The sequence below is a fragment of the Verticillium nonalfalfae genome, assembly GCF_003724135.2.
Source record: "Verticillium nonalfalfae strain VnAa140/NRRL 66861 chromosome Unknown scaffold_173, whole genome shotgun sequence".
In the NCBI taxonomy this organism is placed as follows: Eukaryota; Fungi; Ascomycota; class Sordariomycetes; order Glomerellales; family Plectosphaerellaceae; genus Verticillium; species Verticillium nonalfalfae.
In genome coordinates, this window is record NW_021167398.1 from 4,186 (window position 1) to 25,723 (window position 21,538).

At 55.7% G+C, this 21,538-nt stretch overlaps 8 protein-coding genes across 8 annotated transcripts; 5 read left to right on the forward strand and 3 right to left on the reverse strand.

Annotated features, from left to right (window-relative positions):
* Window positions 1-1,035: 1,035 nt before the first annotated feature.
* D7B24_002837 (uncharacterized protein) lies at window positions 1,036-2,064 on the reverse strand (the record flags this gene model as incomplete). The annotated part of the gene is made up of 1 exon (XM_028637034.1): window positions 1,036-2,064. One exon carries the CDS (start codon window positions 2,062-2,064, stop codon window positions 1,036-1,038), a length of 1,029 nt encoding a protein of 342 aa, XP_028490978.1.
* Window positions 2,065-2,803: 739 nt separating this feature from the next.
* On the forward strand, window positions 2,804-4,398 carry D7B24_002838 (uncharacterized protein; the record flags this gene model as incomplete). The annotated part of the gene is made up of 2 exons (XM_028637035.1): window positions 2,804-3,079; window positions 3,142-4,398. The coding sequence occupies 2 exons, from the start codon at window positions 2,804-2,806 to the stop codon at window positions 4,396-4,398; spliced, it is 1,533 nt and encodes a 510-aa protein (XP_028490979.1).
* Window positions 4,399-5,078: 680 nt separating this feature from the next.
* Window positions 5,079-6,209, reverse strand: D7B24_002839 (uncharacterized protein; the record flags this gene model as incomplete). Its single annotated transcript, XM_028637036.1, has 1 exon — window positions 5,079-6,209. One exon carries the CDS (start codon window positions 6,207-6,209, stop codon window positions 5,079-5,081), a length of 1,131 nt encoding a protein of 376 aa, XP_028490980.1.
* Window positions 6,210-7,115: 906 nt separating this feature from the next.
* D7B24_002840 (uncharacterized protein) lies at window positions 7,116-8,111 on the forward strand (the record flags this gene model as incomplete). The annotated part of the gene is made up of 4 exons (XM_028637037.1): window positions 7,116-7,157; window positions 7,210-7,478; window positions 7,546-7,862; window positions 7,921-8,111. 4 exons carry the CDS (start codon window positions 7,116-7,118, stop codon window positions 8,109-8,111), a joined length of 819 nt encoding a protein of 272 aa, XP_028490981.1.
* A 2,841-nt stretch (window positions 8,112-10,952) lies between these two features.
* Window positions 10,953-14,534, forward strand: D7B24_002841 (uncharacterized protein; the record flags this gene model as incomplete). Its single annotated transcript, XM_028637038.1, has 1 exon — window positions 10,953-14,534. One exon carries the CDS (start codon window positions 10,953-10,955, stop codon window positions 14,532-14,534), a length of 3,582 nt encoding a protein of 1,193 aa, XP_028490982.1.
* A 1,092-nt stretch (window positions 14,535-15,626) lies between these two features.
* Window positions 15,627-16,504, reverse strand: D7B24_002842 (uncharacterized protein; the record flags this gene model as incomplete). Its single annotated transcript, XM_028637039.1, has 2 exons — window positions 15,627-16,090; window positions 16,219-16,504. The coding sequence occupies 2 exons, from the start codon at window positions 16,502-16,504 to the stop codon at window positions 15,627-15,629; spliced, it is 750 nt and encodes a 249-aa protein (XP_028490983.1).
* Window positions 16,505-17,876: 1,372 nt separating this feature from the next.
* Window positions 17,877-19,489, forward strand: D7B24_002843 (uncharacterized protein; the record flags this gene model as incomplete). Its single annotated transcript, XM_028637040.1, has 2 exons — window positions 17,877-17,926; window positions 18,004-19,489. 2 exons carry the CDS (start codon window positions 17,877-17,879, stop codon window positions 19,487-19,489), a joined length of 1,536 nt encoding a protein of 511 aa, XP_028490984.1.
* Window positions 19,490-20,000: 511 nt separating this feature from the next.
* D7B24_002844 (uncharacterized protein) lies at window positions 20,001-21,195 on the forward strand (the record flags this gene model as incomplete). Its single annotated transcript, XM_028637041.1, has 3 exons — window positions 20,001-20,219; window positions 20,281-20,416; window positions 20,477-21,195. 3 exons carry the CDS (start codon window positions 20,001-20,003, stop codon window positions 21,193-21,195), a joined length of 1,074 nt encoding a protein of 357 aa, XP_028490985.1.
* Between the last annotated feature and the right edge of the window lie 343 nt (window positions 21,196-21,538).

A 21,538-nucleotide genomic window follows, 5' to 3' on the forward strand; every position in this document is an offset into this window, starting at 1 on the left:
GGAAACGTCTAAAATAACCTTAAAGGTAAAGGGTAGTCTCGTATAGAGTTATATAAGCGTTTTCGTAGTTAATTTAATTAATTTAGCCTTTTTAGCCTTTAAATTAATAATAAAGGTAATCGTTTTACGTTTTCTAATTATAAATAATATTATATAGATCTAAATAAGCTTATATAATAAACTATAAGATTTATATAAAAGTATATTAAATCGTTTAAAGCTAAATAAGTAAATATAAAATTAAATAAGATCGTTTACTTTTATCTAACTCTATATAAAGATAGATAAAGTTAATAAATTATAAATAAATAAGATTAATTTAAAATAGATTTATTAATATTAAATTAAAGCTATACGAAAATAAACTAAAAAAGAAAAGTAAGAATTATATTTAAACTATATTAATAGATACTATCCGAGCTTATATAGCTTCGGACGGCTTCGGATTAATTTATATAAAAGTCTCCGGGTTTCGGATCTAAAAAGGGAAGGAATATAGCCTTAGAGGAAGGAATAGAAATAATAGTTTTAGAATTAAGTAATACTATAAAATCCCTAACGATTATCGTTTAGTTCTAGGCGATACTTTAATTAATCGCCCTAGGACGAAAACTAATTTAATTTAAGCGTAAAAAATAGTATTATATAGTCTTAATTAAAGCGATTTTAGTAATAGTAGTATTTTCGTAATAGATCTATAGTATATTAAGGTATAAGGGGGTACGATTTACGTAGTAGATTATTAATTAGTTAAGAAGAAAGAATATAGATAGGCTTATAAATATAGGATAACGCTCTATAGAATAGCTAGTAGCTTCTAATTAACTAGAATTTTTAGGTAGTATAGAAAATATATATATTAATCCTAATTAGGGCTAGTATCTCTATTTTTTTCATTTTTCAGGAAAGACCCTCTAGGGTCAGTATATTCACATTTTTAGTTTTGAGCCAGTTCGGCCTGCAGTCTTCCGTATGCCTGCTTCGAGTGCCAGCCCGTCTCCAATCCAATCCATGCAGCCTGCCCAACCCGATCAGTCAATATCCGTGCTTCTTCGCAAAAAATTCGGCCAAAAGCCCGGCGAAGATTGCGGTGCCAACATAGCTGCTGCCACGACCAAACGCCCAAGCGCAGCTGTTGCCATCTTCTAAATCGACAACCCAGATCATCCTGGTCAACAAGATAGCAGTTACGCCACAGGAAATGGCGTAGTATGATGCCCCAAAACCTGCCAGTTGGCCCGCTGCGACGAGAAAGTAGACCTGCACGGCAGTCGCTATGTAGCAGGCTGGTTTCGTTCCCCTCCTTCCGAGACGCACAGCGAGTCCTTTGACACCGGCCTTCAGGTCATCGGTGTAGTCCTGATGAGCGTAAATGGTGTCAAAGATGACGGTCCAGAGGATGCCGGCGAAATATAGGCATGCCGCTGACTGGGCCAGAGGTGCGCCGAGGACCTTGGACACGCCAGTTGAGAGGTCCAACGAAGACTGGTCCAAAAGAGGCGCTAACGGGTCCTTGTCGAGCATTGCAGCTACCATAAACACAGCATAGGACAGCCCAAACCCCAGCTCAACTTGCGGGTAGTTTGTGCAGCGCTTCAGGAGGGGGTAGATGAACAAGAGAACGCCATCTACGATGGCGTGAGTCCGAGTCGAGTCGCCGAGGGGGTACAAGATGCAGGCCCCAAGGGCGATCTGTGCAGTAGTGAAGATATGCGCCTGCATAGTCGTGACAGCGCCCCGTGGGATGGGCCTCAGTCGGCAGCGAGTGACCTGACGATCAAAGTCCTGATCTAGGTTGTCGTTCCATGTGCAGGTAATGCCGCGGAAGGTTATAGTCCATAGTCCCAAGTACGCTGCGAGGAGCACAAGCGTCTTCAGATCGAGATCGCTGGAGAAAGGGGGGATATTGATGGCAAAACCAAGTCCTATTAAGTAGTGCCAGTAGAAGGCCCAGAACCCTGACTGGCGGTCGAGACGCATGAGTTCGGCGTACGGGACCCATGCGTCTGGTATGAAGCGAAAAATGCCATGACTTGGCCTGCTATAGATTTTGACTTCATCCATGACGGAGTAAGAGAGTGGTGCTCCCCGGAGTATGATGGGCAGAACTGATGCGGGATCTCTAGGGTCGCTAAATGTTTGCTGAATTCCCGAGAATGCCGCGGGCTGAAGGATCGAAGTGAAAAGGGATGTCGTGGCATTACCGAGGCTGAAGAGACCGGACCTATCACTATCTTTATCATTCATCATCGCATTCTTATCAGGTAGAGCAGAGTGTGTAGACGTCTTTGGCCTAATGTGTTCCCAGGAGCGACAAATCAGGGCATATGCACGACAATGGCACAGAAGCAGCAAGGGGGTCTAACTTGAGATCATTAGTTGCCTTACGGGCTTTGTTCCGGCTTGCCTGCATAGATCAAGGGAGGGGGTGAAAACACCGGTCCGAAATGATAGCAGCCCCGCTCAAGAAGGCTGCAGTCAGCAAGTAAACTTTACGAGCAGGCAAGTATGCGCCCGAATCCTTCTGATAGTGCCATTGGCTTGTACTATGTAAGGTAACGTCAGAATCCTAGAGATAGCAAGTTTATAACCCCTGCCCGTTGGGTGAGGCGGCCCGTACCGGAAGGGAAAAGAATTCCTTCCGGGGGGGGGGGGGGGTGGGGAACTGTTTGCGCCGATGTTGTATGGCATGGCCCATGTATGTCAGTTCTCGGTCCTGTTGAGTGAAAACCAAGCGAGATGCTCGAACTAACCGCAGCCCCGATACCACCACAAGGTTGATCACCACAATACAACTCTCGCAATGAAGGCCTCGATACTATCTCTGTCCTGTATTCTCTGGGTCCTTGCAGCTGGTGCCAGCGTCCCCAGATACTTTGAGAAGCACGCGATCACACGTCGTGACTTGACCGCCAAACAAATCCGAGAGGAACTCGGCCTCCGGGTCTCCAATACCACCTTGATCTTCGGACCGGAAGCTTGCCGTTTCGAAAAAGCCACCTCCAGATGGACGGACTCTTCCAAGCCTGATGTCCAAGTTGTGATTGAGCCGGGAACTGAATCAGACATCGCGACAATTGTAAGACCTCAAACCACCACCCTACAAGGAGAGATCCCGCATGCTGACACTGCTTCCGAAAGGTCCAATACTGCAACGCGAACAGCATCGAATTTTTGGCCCTCAATGGCGGACATGGCGTGGCGGCAAGTCTCAGTACATTCAGTGGCATTCAGATCAGCATGCGGCAGCTCGACAATATCGCCATTCAACCCGGCGGCAAGTCGGCCTGGTTCGGAGGCGGTACCGTCGTGGGCCCAGTTATCCGCCATCTGTGGGACAAGGGCTTTGTCACCACCACCGGTGGGTGTGAATGCGTCGGCATGCTAGGCGCCGGTCTTGGGGGTGGTCACGGCCGTTACGAAGGCCTGTACGGTATGATCAGCGACAATATGCTGCAGCTCAACGTTGTCTTGGCCAACGGCTCGACCATCCGCACCAACACTACGAGCCACAGCGACCTTCTCTGGGGCATGAAAGGGGCCGGGCACAATTTCGGCATTGTCACGAGCTATGAGATGAACATCTTTCCCCGGGGCCCCGAAACCTGGCATTACCACAACTACATCTGGCGCGGTGAACAGTTGGAGGCTGTCTTCAATGCCCTCAATCTTTTTCATGGCAACGGCTCAACTCCCATTGATATGGCCTTCAACGTTGGAACTTTCCTGATGGACGCTTCCGTGAGTAGTAAGGAGCCTGTTCTCTCTTGGACGTTTGCCTATCGCGGCACCTCCGAGGAGGCCGAGAAACATCTCGCCCCCATGAACGCTATAGAGGCCGCCTACGAGGAATTCGGTGACGTACCCTACTCGCAGATCGCCCATGCGCAGGGCACAGGCATGTCCGACCCCATCTGCCAGCATGACGGTGTGCATATCTCGTCGACAGCAGGTCTCCAAGTCTATAACCTGACGGCCGAGCGCCTCATTTACGAGGGGTTCAAGATGCGCGCGATCGAAGACCCAGACCTCGCGGCTGTGACAGGCATCATGCACGAAGGCTACGCGACGGCCGGGGTCGAGGCCATTGACTCGGCGAGTTCGGCGTACCCCTTCCGCGCCGACCGCCACCTGATGTTCTTCAACGCGGCCGTAACAGACCGCGATAGCGCCCTTGAGGAGAGGGCCAGGATCTGGGCCGCCGAGGTCAGTAACCAGTGGAACGCGGGCCAGCCGGGCCGCACCAGCAATGTGTACCTCAACTACGCCACCAGCTTCGAGACCCTCGAGGAGCGGTACGGCCACGAGAGCTGGCGCATCAAGAGGCTGCGAGGCCTCAAGGCCCAGTATGACCCCAACAACCGCTTCCGCTACTACAACCCCATCGTGGTTGACTAAAACAGAGAGCACAAGCCGTTTGTACGTACTCTAAAGGGGTGGCTGAGGGGAGTATTGGAAGAAACTTGTACGCTTTCCAAGGCTTTTCTTCGGCTTGCGAGAATTTAAACCCCCAATATTTCACCGCACGTGAGCGATATGCTCGGAAAAAACGATGACCAACATTTCCCTGCTTGCGTGATCATTTTACACTTTTCCACTCGTGATGTACGTGGTCGCTTCAGACACAGAAAAATACCAAGCTTGGATCAACAATGGCGTGACTTGACTGACGCCAGCCCTTAAACCGATAGTGCGGTGATCAACAACACCGACGAATTCTACAATGCTGTGCTTTAATGTCAATCGAGAGTGATGCCGCCTCGTCAGAACAGGGACACAGTCACCAACGAAAATGTATCGCATTGCTCACCCAAACTCGAATCATCAGGCATAACAATACTACGCGCCGCTGATATGTAGCCTGCTTTCGGAGGTCACGCTGTTTGATTTGACTCAATCCAATGGCTTTTCAAGACAAACAGTAAGCACAACCACAACATCCAAGCTTAGGCAGCTAGCAGCGACGTTGTAGCGTATGTCGTCAGGCGCCTTTGGCAGGCTTTTTCCAATCAGCTATCTGTTTTCCTATGACATAGAACAGGTACCATCATCAGTGTAACCCCGGCCCTGATTGTCCCTTACTCTTCGTTGGGGGTGAACACAACAGATCGACCAGCGTTAGACTCCGTCCCAGCTACTTGCAACGCTTCGGCAAAGTCCTCCATATTGAAGGCCCTGTGGATCTTCAGACCCGCCTTCTCGCCCAGCTTCAGAACTCCCGTCTGCACAAGCTTGACGAGATCCTCCTCTTGACTCCAAGTACACATCATTGTCGCCCGAACGGTAATGCCCTTGAGTTGGAGGAGCGGGATGGGTATCGAGATCTCGGGCACGCCGCTCATCAGGTTAGCCCGTCCGCCGGCCTGGAGAGAGAGCATCCCTGCGCGAATGTGGTCGGTGTTCGTGGCCGTCTGCGGAGTCATGTCGAGGAAGACGTCGATAGGGCCGAATCTCGAGATCTCGGATAGGTCCGTCTCCCAGCTGCCGCTAAGCTTGACCGTCTCGACCCGTCCCGGTGCCAGGTCCATGAGTTCTTTCAGGACCTTCTCGTTGCGGCCCATGGCGATGACGCGGGCCCCCATGGCGAGGGCGACGTGCACGGCCGCGCCGCCGAAGTTCCCCGTCGCCGGACTGATCAGGACGGTCTCGCCCGCCGTCAGGTTCACGTCCCGAAGGCCACCGTACGGAACGGCCATCTGCCCGAAGAATACGAGGTCGCGGGGGCTGACGCCGTGTTTCTGCAAAGCTCCTTCATCGAAGCGATGCACGGACTCGATGGGGGCCTTGACAAGCTCGGCCCAGGTACCGTGATGCCAGACATCTTTGGCAATTGCTTGCATCTCACCTGTGGCAGCAAGTAGCGCCAGGAGCATGATCTGGCCCGGGTCGTCACGCGGGCGGATCGTGGGGTCGACAATCACGAGGTCGCCGACTTTCAACTTGGCGGCATCCGGGGGAACAGCGACGACGCGCCCTACCGCGTTGGTGCCGCCTACCAGAGGGAAGGGGACAGGATACTGGCGCGGGTTACCCCTGGAATAGACGTCGTTGATGTACCCTGGGATCCAGCAGTACAGTGTTTTCACGATGACTGACCCGACATCTACCGTAGGGGTGGGAAAGGAGGCAATCTCTGGGGGACTAGATGGCGAAGTGAAGTAAAGCCCCTTGTAGCTGCTTGGGAGTTGGGCCAACGTTGTTGACGCCATTTTCGGATGTAGTACGAAGGCTTGATGGTGACTTAGACTGATCTCAAGAAGGAGGCAAGATAAGACTGTGAATATCGTGCGTGACAAGAAGGAAGACGAGGACAGAGGTTGCTGTTCTTCGACTCTTCCAGAACTAGAATCAGGTCAACAAGTAAATAGCCGATTCCATGGTCCGGATCGCTAACAGATGCTCGGCATGGCGAGCTCGCGAGGGTATTCGACGGGGATTACACGCCTGTAATCTCGTCAAGTTGTATACAAGGCGTGCGCATAGTTGCCTCGGATGCCCCTTGGTGCACGACTTGCATATGCACTACTGCGTGGGGGTTTTCAGAGGTATCGGTACCTACTGTTCATCCCCTCTTGTTTTGCGAGCAAAGGGACGCCGACGCAGCGCTCATCAACTTGTGAATGCCCAACCGTTGACCCCGTTTTCCGCCCGGCTAAATTTCCGCAGAGGAGGAGGAGCGCAGAGGAGGAGGAGGAGGCGCACTACGTCACGCAATTCTCTCGGTAAGCACCCGGGATCCGGTCCGATTGCTCGCCTTCACCGAAATGCCTTGTAGGCATGCGTGGGATGCAGATAGTGCAGTGTAACATCAAATGGGAAGAAAGGGTAAGTTTGCCCGCCTCCCCCTCTCCCTAGTCTCCTCTTGACAGGATGAATAGCCGCAGAGCTTACCTGTGTGACGTACGACGTATGGTGCCAAGGTGTGTTGGAGGTAGGTCTGCATGCCACGGGGAACAAACACACCGAACTTGGCAGGTGGAAACAAAAGAACCATCCCATCCCATTAATAAGCGAAAACTACTTAAGAACTTGACGTCTGACATGGTGGTCAGTCTGAAGTAGTTGTCCACCAAGTCATCGGAGTGGGAGAATATCGTGCACTCGTCGAGATCATCATGTCCGTGTACGTCATCACCGGAGCATCCAAGGGAATTGGGGTGAGTCTGCCTCTCGCCAGGTTACGTGCCACATGTACCTAATCCAGGCCAGTTCGAATTTCTCAGACAATTCTCGGAAGATTCAAAGAACCTTGTCGTTGGTCTGGTCCGCGATAAGGCTGGAACGGAAAAGAAGGTAGCGACGGAGCTCGGCAGCCGTCCCAATGTCCACATCCTCCACGCAGACCTCACCAGGTACGCCAGCCTGAAGCAGGCGGCTGCCGACACGGCTCAGATCGTCGGCGAGCGTGGCGTCGACTACCTGATTGCTAACGGAGGCGTGGTGCCCCTATTCGACGTCTACGGACCGATCGGTGACTTGTAAGTGCACCGCTCCTCTCTCGCGGCTCTCCGAGCTGGCATGTGCTAAAGGCTGTGTGTTCAACAGGAGCGACAGGCCCGAGGAGCTGGAGGCCGTTGGGTTAGAGCTGTGGCAGACCAATGTCGTTGGCAATATCCACCTCATCCACCTCTTCTTGCCCTTTGTTTTGAAGGGCAAAGTCAAGAAGGTCATCTTCATTTCCTCTGGACACGCCGACCTCGACTTTACCAACGCATTGGACGTTGATACGAGCCCGCTATATACTGCCTCCAAGTCAGCTATGAATGCTGTCATGTCCAAGTTCAGCACGCAGTACAAGAAAGACGGTGTGCTTTTCTTGAGCATCAGCCCGGGCTTGGTGGAGGTGGGCCGCTATTCAGACGGTGAGAATTCCCTCGTCTCGATGATAGAAGGATGTCGTCGTATTAATGTATGCCCCAGCTACTCCAGAGCAGCTCAAGGGCTTTGCATCATTCACGGATAAGCTTCCAGCCTATGCGCCGGACTTCAAGGGTCCACTCACTCCAGAGGAATCTGTCCGACTTGTCACGGAGACCTTCGAGAAAGCCAGCATCGAAGGTGGGTTTGGTGGTGCGTTTGTATCACAGTATGGAAACAAGCAGTGGATATAGGCCCAGGGTCATCGTTACAGGGCTTCGAAGGCCCTGTAGCACTGCAACCAGTCATCTTCGACACGGTGTATTTTCCTTCCTTCCTTCTGGATAGGTGCATGACAGGTAACCCGAAATTCATGATACGTATGATAACCCCCGAGTTCACGGTTGAGCGGGAGACTCAACGGTGAATTTGTGCAAGTGTGGCTGACTTGTGCACGCTAAGCCACGATCCAAGCGCAAGGGTGCGCAGGGTCAGCTCTCCGTCTCAGGCGGCGGGGCTCCGGGACCAATCCAGCTGTGATTGGGCTGGTAAAACCCATTTTGGGGGTTCTCCTTCTCCTGCCTCCTGCCTCCCATTGTGGTCATCATGTGGAAGAGCGGCCAATGGGGGTACAGAAAGGACCTAGCTCAGGGGTTCTTTTCTTTTGGCCCCTTTTTCTACTACCGTGTTCGCCTGTCATGTATTCACACAGTCTGGCGGCTTTTGTTCTTCTTCTTCTCCTTCCTTGCTTCTTCGGCACTTGCCTTGACCGAAAGCCTGACGTTGCAGCTTGGGGTGATTGCTGTTATTCAAGCGAGACCCCCCCCCCCCCCCCCACTCCAAAGCGGCGCCGAGGGAGAAGAACTCATTATACGTACAGGCCGAAGAAGGAGGGGGGCCACCGTCGACAAGCGGCAGATCCTCCCGCTGCGTACCCTGTGCCCTGCGCTGGGCCGCGTGTGTGCTATGGCGTGGTGTGTGGTGGGTGATCTGACCTGCCAGCCTACAACCGACAGGCTTTCCTTGCCCCGCCCCCCCTTCCCCCTCCCCCCTCTTTGATCCGATCGCGTGTGGCATCGATCCAGTCCCAGCGCACCAGAGTGGGTGCCTGGTGCCAGACGGGCTGAGGGGGTTTCAAGCGCGGCTGTCAATTTACCTGCTGCACCACAGTCCACGAATAGGAGCCAGCGGTGTGACTTGCACAAGATGCTTGGCTGGACGAGCACGAATAGGGGCACTCTTGACTCGCCTGTGGTCCCGTAGGGGAAAGGTTAGCGACGACATACGCTCGTGCGTAAGTGTGTTTGTCAATTGAGTGAGAGGAAACGGGATGAACAGTCTGGCGATGCGGACGGAGGAGTGGTCTAGTGAGCAATTGCTCACTCCAGTTGATCATGAAAGAAGAGTTTGTCGTCTCGCCTTGGCGAATGGGCAAGACTCGATATCGGACCCTCACGACTTCTTGGCTTTGGGTAGCTCTCCAGCAAAAAGTCAGGGAAACTTGAACTGGTGAATCGCCCACAGCAAACCCCAGTTGAGATGGGCTTCCAACTCATGGTCGGTCATGTATTCGCTCTCGTGCTGTTGGGGTTGGTCAAAGGGCCACCGAGCCGAAGAAATATGATTCCAAAGATAGTTATGTGCCGGGGCCCACGACCCAGCTTCAAGTCGGTACATGTCGTTTCATATCAGGTTGACGTGCCCGAGATGGGAACCAGGGCCAAGGTAGCGCGTAGGGTACTGTGTCGTGCTGCTGTGGGCAGAAGCCAGGGCGCCTTCCCCTGGTCCCTACCGCCCTGGGTCTGGGTAGCGTCCCAAGTACCTTCCTTGCCTTGCTTCTCTGTTCGCACCGTGAGGAGGGCACTGTAGCTTCCCACAATTAGTGGACCGAGCAACACCGCACAGCAGACGACAGCCCATCGCCGTCCACCTGCGTACAGTACCGTTCCACCGGTCGCTCTAAAAGCAAGGCATTGCACAGTGCTAACAACAAGGGGGGGGGGGGGGGTTCCGCCCCCTCAACCCATCCACACGGTCCCCAAGCCCAAGTTACATCCTGCCACAGGTGGCCAACCCCAAGCCCAAGTCCACGTCCAAATCACAAACCTCTTCTCGACTTCCTCTTCCCACCCTCATCCCATTCTCCAGGCGCATCACCTCCTACTAATGCCGTCTGTATATTGACACGTTTGCCCTTTTTTTGTCCTTCCCTTCCCCTCTTCTCTCCTTGTCCCCTCACACACGACTCTGGGAGCAAGGGACGAATTGACTTTGAGTCTGACGAGACGTACGTCCATTTGGTCTCGGTCCCGCTACGTCGCCCCATCGAATCGGTTTCCCCCAGTCGCCTGCTTCTAGGTGTCTCCAGTCACAGAACCCAAAAAAAAAAACAGGGCAGCACCCAAGTCATCCGGGATCATCTCGCTGAGCCCTGCCTCGACGACCTCATCCTTGGTCTCGACCCTGTCTTTTGCCCTCTCAACGCAAACTCGTCCTTCATCCACAGAGTGACCACCTGTCCAGCCAGACAGCCAGCCTGCCTGCAGATACGCACACCACATACGAACGGACATAGTCACGCCGCACATTCACCGTTGAACGGCTCCCGCCCCGACATTCCTTGACTGTCAAAAGAAGCAGAACGACACCGTTGTCTTCTCGTCTACCCGATTCATCGCATCGCCTCTATTCGAAGACCTTCCGACGCGGGTGTCCCTTGTAATATCTCTCGCAACACGACGGCTTTTTCTGACATCAAAGCCCTTTCGCCTTCGACCTTCGCTCCTTTGCAAACGAAACGAGATCCCCCGTTGACGAGCCCACTGTCCCCGACCTCGAACCCCTTTGGCACCTCGTCCTGCCTGGGTAATCCGACGCAAGACACAATACCGGTCCCTGTCGGTATTGCTTCCCTCTGCGTTCACGAATTCTTCTGCGCCAACTCGGTCTTCCGTCCAAACCCTTTTTTTCTCACCTTCTCTCCAACACACAACCCCGTCAACAGATCACCATCGCCACGGCGCGCTTCGTGTCACCAGAAAGAGAAGAGAAACCAACTAGTATCTGATGATCGTCGCCGGTAACAGTAATTGATAATGTCAACTTCGAGATCCGATCAATTGCCCATCGGGTATCCGCCTCAGTCGGCATCTCAGACCCGTTCGACCTCCCCTTCCTCCACATCGCCCGCGGACTCCGCACTCGCGTCCGGTGTCCGCTCTTCCTTTGGCCTGCCCCCTGGCCTGAACCCTCCTGGCAAGATGGCATCCAACTCGCGATCAGGGACTGGCTCTCCGTCGCACGAAATGCCGGGTTCAAGCAGGTTATACTCCAAGAGGTCTGTTGACCCTCCTTCCTTCCTTGCCGTTCAGGATGCAAAAGATCTGCCCTCGCATCATGCTAACCTCGAGAACCACAGAGCCAGAGAGATCCAGGCACAAGAAGGCATTCCTGGTCTTCCCCTCAACCCTTGGGGCGGACCGCCCACAAGTGGCAACTCGACGCCCCTCCGCGAGAACATCCCCGAATCGCCCACCGATGGCTTCCCCGACTTTGCTCCTCCTATGCCTGCTTCCGAGTTGCCCCAAGCTCGCCGTGCCCGGGCTGGCACTTTGCCCTCCCGCTTCTCACCCGGCGGACCAAACCTCCCGCCTGGCCTGTCCAGGTCCAACCGAGTCACACCTTCCCACACCCCGCTCAAGTCGCCCTCGCCGGCCCTCGACGGCAACGAACAATCGTCCAGCAGCTCCGCGCTGCTGTCCCGCCTTCGTGCCGGATCCATGCCCCAGCGGAGCCCGTTCGCTCACGTGCCCGGCACCAGCTCCCCTTTTGGCCCCTCCATCTTCAGTAGCTGGAATCCAGCCGGCGTCGGTCGTGAGCGTGGTTCGACTCTGGCTAGCATCGCGAGCATTGGTTCCAACGGACCGAGCTCCCCCGCCCAGTCTCACTTTTCGAAGGAAGGCGCGGGTGAGAATGATGTGCATATGCGGACTCTTGACTACCTAGGACTCGCCGAGACGCCGCAGCCGCCCCGTGCTCAGCTTGCCACCCCGTACCTGCCTGCTAACTACAACGACTTGTCGAAAGCTAGCCGCTTCCGATCCTATTCGGTGAACAACAAGGACAAGTACGCAGACGAGGAGGATGATTACGACGAGATGGACGGCATGTACCTCGAAAGCCAGTATGCAGCCCAGCTGCAGGATCAGCTCGCCGCCACCAATGCTGCTATTCACAGCCATAACATGGCGGTGCAGGCTTTTGTCAACCAAGCCAGCCGTCCCCGCGCGCGAACCGCTGGCGTCCTGGACACTCCCGGTTCGCGACTGATGCGTACCTACCTTCCAAACAACGGCGGCGGACCCCCTCCGCTCTCTTCCGCCGAACTTCGCCTCCCCGACGACAAGGACTACGATGAACTGCCGCAGGCTGTCGCTGCTATGAACCTGGGACGGTCCAACAGCCGAAACGCCGGTCTGCTGAACGCTGAGGATCAAGGACTTGAGGGACCTACCAGTGCTCTATGGCTGGGAAGCATTCCCACCTCCACCACCACCTCTACCCTGACCGAGATGTTCAAGTCCTATGGCCCGATCTTATCAGCGCGAGTCCTCACCCACAAGAACTGTGGATTCGTCAATTTCGAGCGCGTTGAGAGTGCCATCACTGCCAAAGCGAGCATGAACGGCAAAGAGATCTTCCCCGGCGCTGGCCCTATCCGTATCAACTTTGCCAAGCCCCCCTCTGCCTCAAACACCCCCGGTCACGACGGTGTGTTCCCTTCGCCCAGTCCCGATCCCTTCGCCAAAGGACAAGAGAATGCTCAGGGTGGCGCTGGATCGGCCCCGAACCCAGCAGACGGTTCCACTGTGCCGGCTCGCTCCGTCAACACTCCTCCCAACGCCCCGTCCCTGCAGGAATCAACCGCCGACATCCTCCAGATCGTCAAGCAGTTCCAGGCCTCGGAGGAGGATCTGTACAGGATATCCGGTAACCTGCAATCCGCCGTTCAGTTCGACGCTTTCGTCGAAGAGATCCCTCCCATCCGTGAGCCCGCGCACTCGCGTGTCCACGATGCCCCCAAGCTGCGCGACATTCGCAAGAGGATCGACAACCAGAGCCTGTCAAAGTCAGAGATTGAGAATATCGCCGTCGACATGCTCTCGGAGATCGCTGAGCTCTCCTCCGATTACCTCGGCAACACGGTCGTACAGAAGCTCTTCGAGCACTGCTCGGATGAGCTGCGTGACGCCATGCTGGCCGAGATTGCGCCTCACCTGGCCGAGATTGGTGTGCACAAGAACGGCACCTGGGCGGCACAGAAGATCATTGATGTTTGCAAGACGCCGCAGCAGATGATGCTGATCGTGGAGCACTTGCGCCCCTATACCATTGGTCTTTTCCTGGACCAGTACGGCAACTACGTCTTGCAAGGCTGCCTCAAGTTCGGTGCGCCGTACAATGACTTCATTTTCGAGACCATGGTCGGTAGGTTGTGGGATGTCGCTCAAGGTCGCTACGGCGCTCGCGCCATGAGGGCCTGCCTTGAGAGCCACCACTCCACCAAGGACCAGCAGCGAATGCTTGCTGCCGTCATCGCTCTGCACAGCGTGCAGCTGGCGACCAATGCGAACGGTGCACTGCTTCTCACCTGGTTCCTCGATACTTGTACCTTCCCTCAGCGCCGCACGGTCCTCTCGCCGCAGCTCGTCCCCTATCTGGTGCACCTCTGCACCCACAAGGTTGCGTACCTCACTGTTCTCAAGGTCATCAACCAGAAGGCAGAGCCCGAGGCCCGCGACACAATCCTCAAGGCCCTGTTCTTTACGCCCAAGGATCACGTGCTGGAGGCCATTCTCAGCGACCACGCCTGCGGAGCGACGCTCATCTTCAAGGTGCTGACGACGCCCTTCTTCGATGAGACGATTCGTAGCCAGGTCGTCGAGAACGTGAAGAATGTCTTGATCCGCATCAAGGCACAGCCGGGCCAGGGCTACAAGCGCCTTATGGATGAGGTCGGCCTTTCGACGCGCAACGCGACCGGTGGTGCCTCCCGTGATCACAGCAACGAACAGCGCCAGCGCCCCTCGTCTCGCCAAGCCAACATCAACGGCCACCAGCAGGCGGCGCCCGGCAACAAGCAGTTCTACAACCAGATGAACCCCGCATCTACCCCCAACTACGATGCAGGCGGCTTCAATGGCCAGCGGAACGACGCAGCCGACGCCAGCATGGCTCCCTTCCCTTCCTACGGAGGTCAGAACCCCGCCATGTTCAACCCGGCCAACCAGATGCCTCCCACCCCGGCCAACCTGCAGCAGATGCAGTATCAGCAGAACATGCTTCAACGTGGCACTCCTCCCAACTTCTTCCCTCCCATGCAGGCCGGCTTCAGCCCTAGCCCGTCAATGGACCACTACAGGAACCAGAACATGCCCAATGGAAGCCCGATCCAGCCGGCTGCGACGCAGGCCCCCCCCGGCATGGGCCCTGCCCCAGGCTACGGAGCCCCTAGCTATGGCATGAGCATGGGCATGCCCGGCGGATACGGTTACAATGGAAACATGGGCGGTATGCAGAACCTCAACGGCATGCAGAACATGGGCTACATGCAGCAGGAACAGGTCAATGGCAGACGTGGTCGAGTAGGTCGTTCCCACCCAGGGCATCCTCGCTAGAAGCGCAAGACAACCAAGAACTAACGTCCGTTCCTTTGAAGCGATGATTTGACAGCCCCGCGCTTCGTCTCGGACTCCCTACGCTCCATCGCCACATGACGACCACTGGATGAGGTCGAGGCGACCCGTGTCACCAGCATGCAACCACGAGGGGAAAGCTTTTTGGGAAATGGAGAAGACTCGGCACACTGGCGTTGCAGGAATATTTTGAGGTACATGCGAGAGTTTCTGTGGTTTTTTCCGAGTGATTTCTTTCCTTCTTCTCTACGCTTGTCTCCATTGCACTTTGGCTTTGAAGCTTCATCTTTGTCTTACAGACTGGCGGCAGAGGGGACAAGGGGGCACCCAGCCCGTGTGTTCCCTCTGTCATGTTCCGATCCGCCTGTCCATCCCCGGGGAGGGCGTTGGTGTATATAGAGAGCGCTGTCATGAAAAGCGGGGGGACTGTTTCGCCTTGTCTCTGTGACGAGAAAGGGCGACAACGCCACCGAGGGATGGATGGACTGTGGGCGGGCTCAAATCGGTGACGCGAGGGCTGCATGACTAGGGAGACATGCCAAACCAAACAACGCGCGTGATCGGCGTGGGGTAAGCACGAGAGCGACAGACAGTGAGAGCGAGAGAGAGAGAACCTTCTGTGAGGGAATGTCACACACCATGTCGATAGCTACGCCTGTTCGAATTGGCTTTCTTGCAAGAAAATAACTCTTCGGTTTTCACTACATGCCTCCTTGACGTTGCCGTTCTGTATTACGTTGTTTTGATGTGACTACTGCTAAGACAGTGAAGTAGTAGACAAGGACGAATAGCTGGACGTCGGCGAGCGATCAGGTCCTCGCTCCGCAGGAGGACGGGACGGTGCCCAGCCAGCCAGCCTTCCTCTCTCTTGGAGGCTGTCGACCGGCATGTTCCGGGGAATGGTTTGCAGGAAAGGAGGAATACAAGTCCCAGAAAGGAAGAAGAGAAAAAACACTGATCATGTTGCATCATAAGACAAGGCATCGCGTAACCTCCACCGCGAAAATGACCAAGTAAATAACCGAATAACCGACAGAGACAGGGAGGGAGGGAGAGAAGACCCAGCACCGTCACTCAAGACGTCGGGGGCACAGGCTGCTCATTCACATCCCCCAAAAGCCCAGCAACGGGAGCAGGAGCAAGCGGCAGGGCAGGCATGGCAGGCAGGGCTGGCAGGGCAGGCAGGGCAGGCTCCTCAACGAGGGCGGGCTCGTTCATAATCTCCTCGTAGCACCGGGCATGCTCGTAGTTTGCGGGCCACCAGACGTAGCCGGCGGCCTGGTCCGCCTGGGGCTTGAGGTGCCGGATGAGGTCCTTCTGGCGCGCGCAGTGGGCCTCGCTGGGCTGGAGCTTGACGAGGAGGCTGGTGATCCTCTCCTGGCACCTCGCCTCCTGGTTCCTGGCCTCTTCAGACTGCCGGTAGAGGGCTTCGAGCTTTGCGTAGGTCTTGTGGTTGCGCGCGCGGGACTGCGCAATGTCGTCGAGAAGGTTCTCGATCTTGTCGGAGGGGTTGGGATCGGAGTTCTGGCTGCCGTGGTCTGGTTGTCGCGGGGTCAGAAACACGTACGTCACGGGAGAGCAGAGAGGGGAGGTGGAGAGAAGGAAGAAAAGGAAAGGGAAGAGCAGGGAGAGGAGGAGGAAATGGGAGTTTGGGAAAGAGACATACGATGAACGTGATGATGGTAGTGAACGTCGTTGGAGTCGTAGTTACGGTCGTGCGAGTCGTAGTTGCGGTCGTTGGAGTCGTAGCTGCGGTCGTGCGAGTCGTAGTTGCGGCTGTTGGCGTTGTAGTGACGGCTGCTGTCGTGGGATTCGTGCCGTCGGCCGACATTGATCTCTGTATTGCCTCTGCGGCGGCCGCTGGTGCTCACTTCGAGCTCGCGACGGCGGTCCTCATCCTCGCCCTCATCAGTGCGGCGGTTGCTCCTACCGTTTCTCCTGTGCCCCGACATCGAAACTTTGCCGGGAAAGCAAGTCACATGGAAATGGGGGCAGAAATCGGTCAAGAAGAGCTGTTTTGTTCAGATGAAAAGTGATGAATCTCTCGGTCAGAGTGTGGAGTCGGGCGTCTCAACTTTCAGCCTCTCAAGGCCTCCAACGCTGGTGTGCAATGCGACCTTATGTTCTCTTCTTTTCCTGCTCTTTGGCCTTCACATGTAGAATGGTTCGCGCACTATGTCAGCACGCCTGTATGGATGGTCCGTCCCGGCATTAGAGGGCTCGACGTGGACGTGCATAGACTTGGGCAGGGCTGCAGGCTCGCATAGGTCACGCCGTCATCAAGCCTGTCGACGGCGTCCGCCCGAGAGATGGGCAGCGCGAAGCTGGGTCTGCTTTCTGTTGCTACCCAACGAGACGAATTATCCAGGTTCAGCGAGCCTCACAGCTCAAGAGGCGCTGAGAAACCGCCGAGGTGAGCTCGTGGGCACATTGCCCCATGCTTCGCCGTCTTTGCACTTGACACGTCTGGCACACCTGCGGCGGAGGAGCATGAGGCCTGTTCAACGTAGAAGAAGCGCTGAGTCGGGCACCAAGGTCTGTACCATATTGCCTCCGAAGCCCAGCAAGCCTTGTGATGAAGCTATGAGGTCGGTGACCTAACGTCAACAGGGCGAGGCATTCAGAGAGCGATCTGGTTGGTGCCAAGCTGGTCGCGGTTGTTCAGGCGCCTAGCTAGGTATTGGCGCCATAACGACTACGCATGGCATGGTGATTCGGCTGATGACATCGAAGTCATGCGCCAGGCCGGCAATGGAATCTCTTCAGAGGGGGTGATACTTGTAGGAGATGAAAGTTGTCGAATCTGGCTGTCCCAAGGCTGAATGGGGCTCTCTCCTTCTTGACATACGACATGAGATGAGATGAGTGCAAGTGGTAGTGGAAGTGGGGCTACCAGAACGATCAAGTGGTCTGCGTATTGGCCAGTTCGCAAATGCCCCGCTCAGGATCGGACAGGGGAGGTTCGGTGGGTCTTGTAGCGGATCGGAGACTCGACTCAGCCCTGTACTGTAGCTCCTGCCCCACTTGGACGTTGGAGCTCAACCTCCTTCCCCTGGTCGGTCTGGACTGGGTCTTTAGACCTCTCCTCGTCGTCGTCCGCTTCTTCCTCCAGTTTCTGCTATCTCGCTGCCTGGCCGTTTATTGATTCTCTGGCCGATTGCAGCACCATGTCCGGCCACATTCTCAGTCCGGGGCCTCTTATCCTTCTTCAGACCGACTCTTAGCCATCTCTCTTGTGATGCTCGGCTGCCGCCTGCCTTGTCTCGTGCGTCCCATTTCTTCACCTCTTCTCCTGGCTTCCCCTTTCCAGGCCTACTCCGCATCATGGGTCGATCTGGCATCTCCAGAGTAAAGACGGGTTGCATCACCTGCAAGTACGTTTCCCTCTCCATCTCTTTCCATCTCTCTTTCGGAGGGAACAAATAATACACACTTGTTGACCACTGCGCAGGATTCGTAGGATAAAATGTGACGAGGCGCGTCCCGCTTGTCGACGCTGTGTCACGACAGGCAGGGCATGTGACGGCTACTCCACACCCTCCAATGCCAGCTACTCTTGGGCTCAGTTGCTACGCTCCAGCCCAACGCCAGGTCCTGCCGCCACCCACGCGGCCGGTGAACTCCGCGCCTTGGGCTTCTTCCGTGAAGTCGTCGCCCCTGTTCTCGCTGGGCCCCTGGATGGCTTTTTCTGGACCCACCTGGTGATCCAGTTCACCCACCAAGAGCAAGCCGCGAGGCACGCTGTGCTTGCCATCAGCTCGCTGTACGAGAACCTTCAGCAGGGCTTTGCCAGGTCACCCTTGGTCGAGAAGAATGCCTTCGCTGTCAAGCATTACAACGAGGCCATCAGGCAACTGAGGACCACAAACAGCCACGAGGCCGTGCTGCTCGTCTGCATTCTGTTCACCTGCATTGACATGTTGCGCGGCGACTGCGAGGGTGCCGTCAGTCACTGCCGGCATGGCATCAACATGGTGGCTGGGAACCGCGTAGACTCGTCCGTCGTCCGCGACCAGCTTTTGCCTGCCTTTTATCGCATGGCCATCTTTCCCTTCTTCTTCGGTGCGCGGCCCGAATCTTTTCCTGAAATCACGACCCGTCAAATACACAACCCCACCACGTTCTGGACCATCGCGGAGGCCCAGTCCTCTCTCGATCCGCTCGTTCTGCAGGTCATTCGATTTGTTCGATCTGCTGATGAGTATCGGCTCGGGCAGTCGACCGACGATGAGCCCGGCATGACGACCTTGCGTGAGCGGGTCAGTCTGGACGCAGCTCTAGACGGGTGGGCCAAGGCTTTCCACACATTTCAAAAGCAAAAAAGTCCTCAGCACGACCCCGACGACATGCGGACGCAAATCTTCGAGCGTCTACTCGGCATGAAATGGCTTGTTGCTAAGATCTGGATCGATACGTGCCTGTCAAGAGGGGAGATGGTGTATGATCTACACCTCGACAAGTTCCGCTCCATCATAGAACTTGCGCGGCAAGCCGAAGCTCGGAGGCAGGGACTACGTGACGTCCGCGCGAGCCCCAAGTTCACGTTTGAGATGGGGTTCGGACCGCTGCTGGCATTTGTCGTCATCAAATGCCGATCTCTGAGGCTGCGTGTTGCTGCTTTGAGTCTGATGAAGACACTAGCCTACAGAAGGGAGAGTCTTTGGGAGAACGGGACCATGATTGCGTCGGGGACACGAACGATCGAGGTGGAACATGGGTTACAAGGGGGACTGGACAATTACCAGGAGGCTCATAGCGATGACGAGGCACTCCCATCTGAAGAACAGCGGATCCAAGACTCGATCACGCTGAATGAGGAGCAAACCGTAACAAGCCACGACGGTGGCATCATCTTGCAGCAGAGGGTCGCGTATCTGATGAGAAGGCCAGGGGAATCCATCACAGTGCGAGACGAGTGGTACTCAGTAGCAGCCTAGGCGAGGCAGAGTTGGAGCGAGTAAATATGGTAGGTCTGCGGCTTAATCGTGTTGCTGTCCTGAAGCGCAAGCTGACCCTTCGCCAAATGAAACCACGCGATTGGTCGGTTCGCAACTTGAGATCAGGAACAAGCATGCGACAGGGGGGCGTGAACACGGAAGAGCCCAGAAATAGTCGTTCATGAGCATGGATACGCAACGCCCTTCTTCATATAAAGCTACAAGTCGGCTTTGGGTCGATTTGCTTGGAATTCGACCACCACAGGCTTCATACTTGCTTTCTACGATCTTGTGTCATTCCTTGATTTCTGTCAATACAGCCATGCGTTTGTCTGTATCCCTCCTGTTGGTCACTGTCACCGCTGTCAGCTGCCTGCCTTCAAGAACTGTCTCTACCGCGCCGACGCCTACACCTATACACGACAGACGGGAAGAGATACCCTCACTCTCAACCCAAGCGCCTGCGCCTAGGCAGTATTTCACAACCACGCAACATGTTACGATACCTGGCATGACAAATGACCATGTCACTCTGCCCGCCAAGACCATTGACATTGCCATTCCAACCTGCACCACCACTGCCAAGCCGGATTCCAATGGCCACGTACCGCCGGGAGAGTGCGGTGCCTTTTGGAACTACTACCCCAGTTTCGCGGCCGCAGCCGCCTTTGCCATCTTGTTCACGGTTCTGACGGCCATCCACATCTGGCAGGCCGCCAGGTACAAAAAGGTTCGTACGTCACACACAAGGTGTCATGTCCCTCCCGAAGAACCAGAGTCTAACAGGTCAGGCATGGTGCTGGGTTATCATCATGGCGAGCATCTGGGAGACCCTAGCCTTCCTCTTCCGCGCCATCAGCACAAAACACCAGCAGTCTAGCGGCATCTATCTTGTTTTCCAAATCTTTATCCTGCTGGCCCCCATTTGTAAGTATCCGATCCCCTATATTGGAAGCTCACTGCATGTCTGACATGTCGTCTGGAAAGGGGTCAACGCCTTCGCCTACATGACCCTCGGCCGTATGATCCACTTCTTCCACCCCCGGCAAGCCGTCCTCGGCCTCCCCGCCTCGACCCTCGCCGCCCTCTTCGTGGCCCTCGACATCGTCTCCTTCGCCGTTCAGCTCACCGGCGGCTCCATGGCCGGCCCCACCACGCCGCCCGCCGAGCAGATGCGCGCCATCCACATCTACATGGGCGGCATCGCCCTCCAGGAGTTCTTCATCCTCCTCTTCCTCGGCCTGACGCTCGTCTTCCACCGCGACATGCGCCGCGTCGCCGCCGCCACCGCCACGGCGAGCCCGGCCGGCAAGTCCTCCTCCTCCTCCTCCTCCTTCTCCTCCACCGCCGCCACCACCACCTGGCGCCCGCTGCTGTGGGCCCTCTACGTCTCGCTCGCCATGATCACGACGCGCATCGTCTTCCGCCTCGTCGAATTCTCGTCGGGCCACGAGACCGACAACCCGCTCCTCGTGCGCGAAGCCTACTTTTACGCCCTCGAGGCCGCGCCCATGGCCCTCGCCGTCGCGGCCTACAACGTCGCCCACCCGGCCGCCGTCATGCGCGGGCCCGAGTCGGAGATGCCCGGCCTGTTCGGCATGCTGAGGCAGAGCGTGGCGCGCAGGCGGCGGCGGGGCGCGGGACACGTGCCGCTCGAGAGGGATTCGGAGGAACAGGAGCTCACGTGTCATGGTCGACGCCGGTAGCTGTTTGCATATCCTGGTTCCTTGGCGGGATCTTGTATCGGCGGTCTGAGGAGGGGCAACGCAAGGGGTGGCGTCGTGTCGAGATATGTCTGAAGGATGTCTGCGAGAGGCTACTCGTGATCCGTTACTACTTGTCTACAGATGAAGGACCCCCCCCTCCCCCCCCCTTGGCGCGGCCCTGCAGAGATGTAGCGCACATGCTGGGGTATCGATAGCTGCAGTCCTCATGGGCGATATGCCGACCGTCAAAGCCAATCTGACTTTCCCAAGTTTGCTGCGCATCCGCATCTGGACGTGAACCAGGACGTAGCAGAATCTGCGAGACGAGTGGTCAGACAGACCC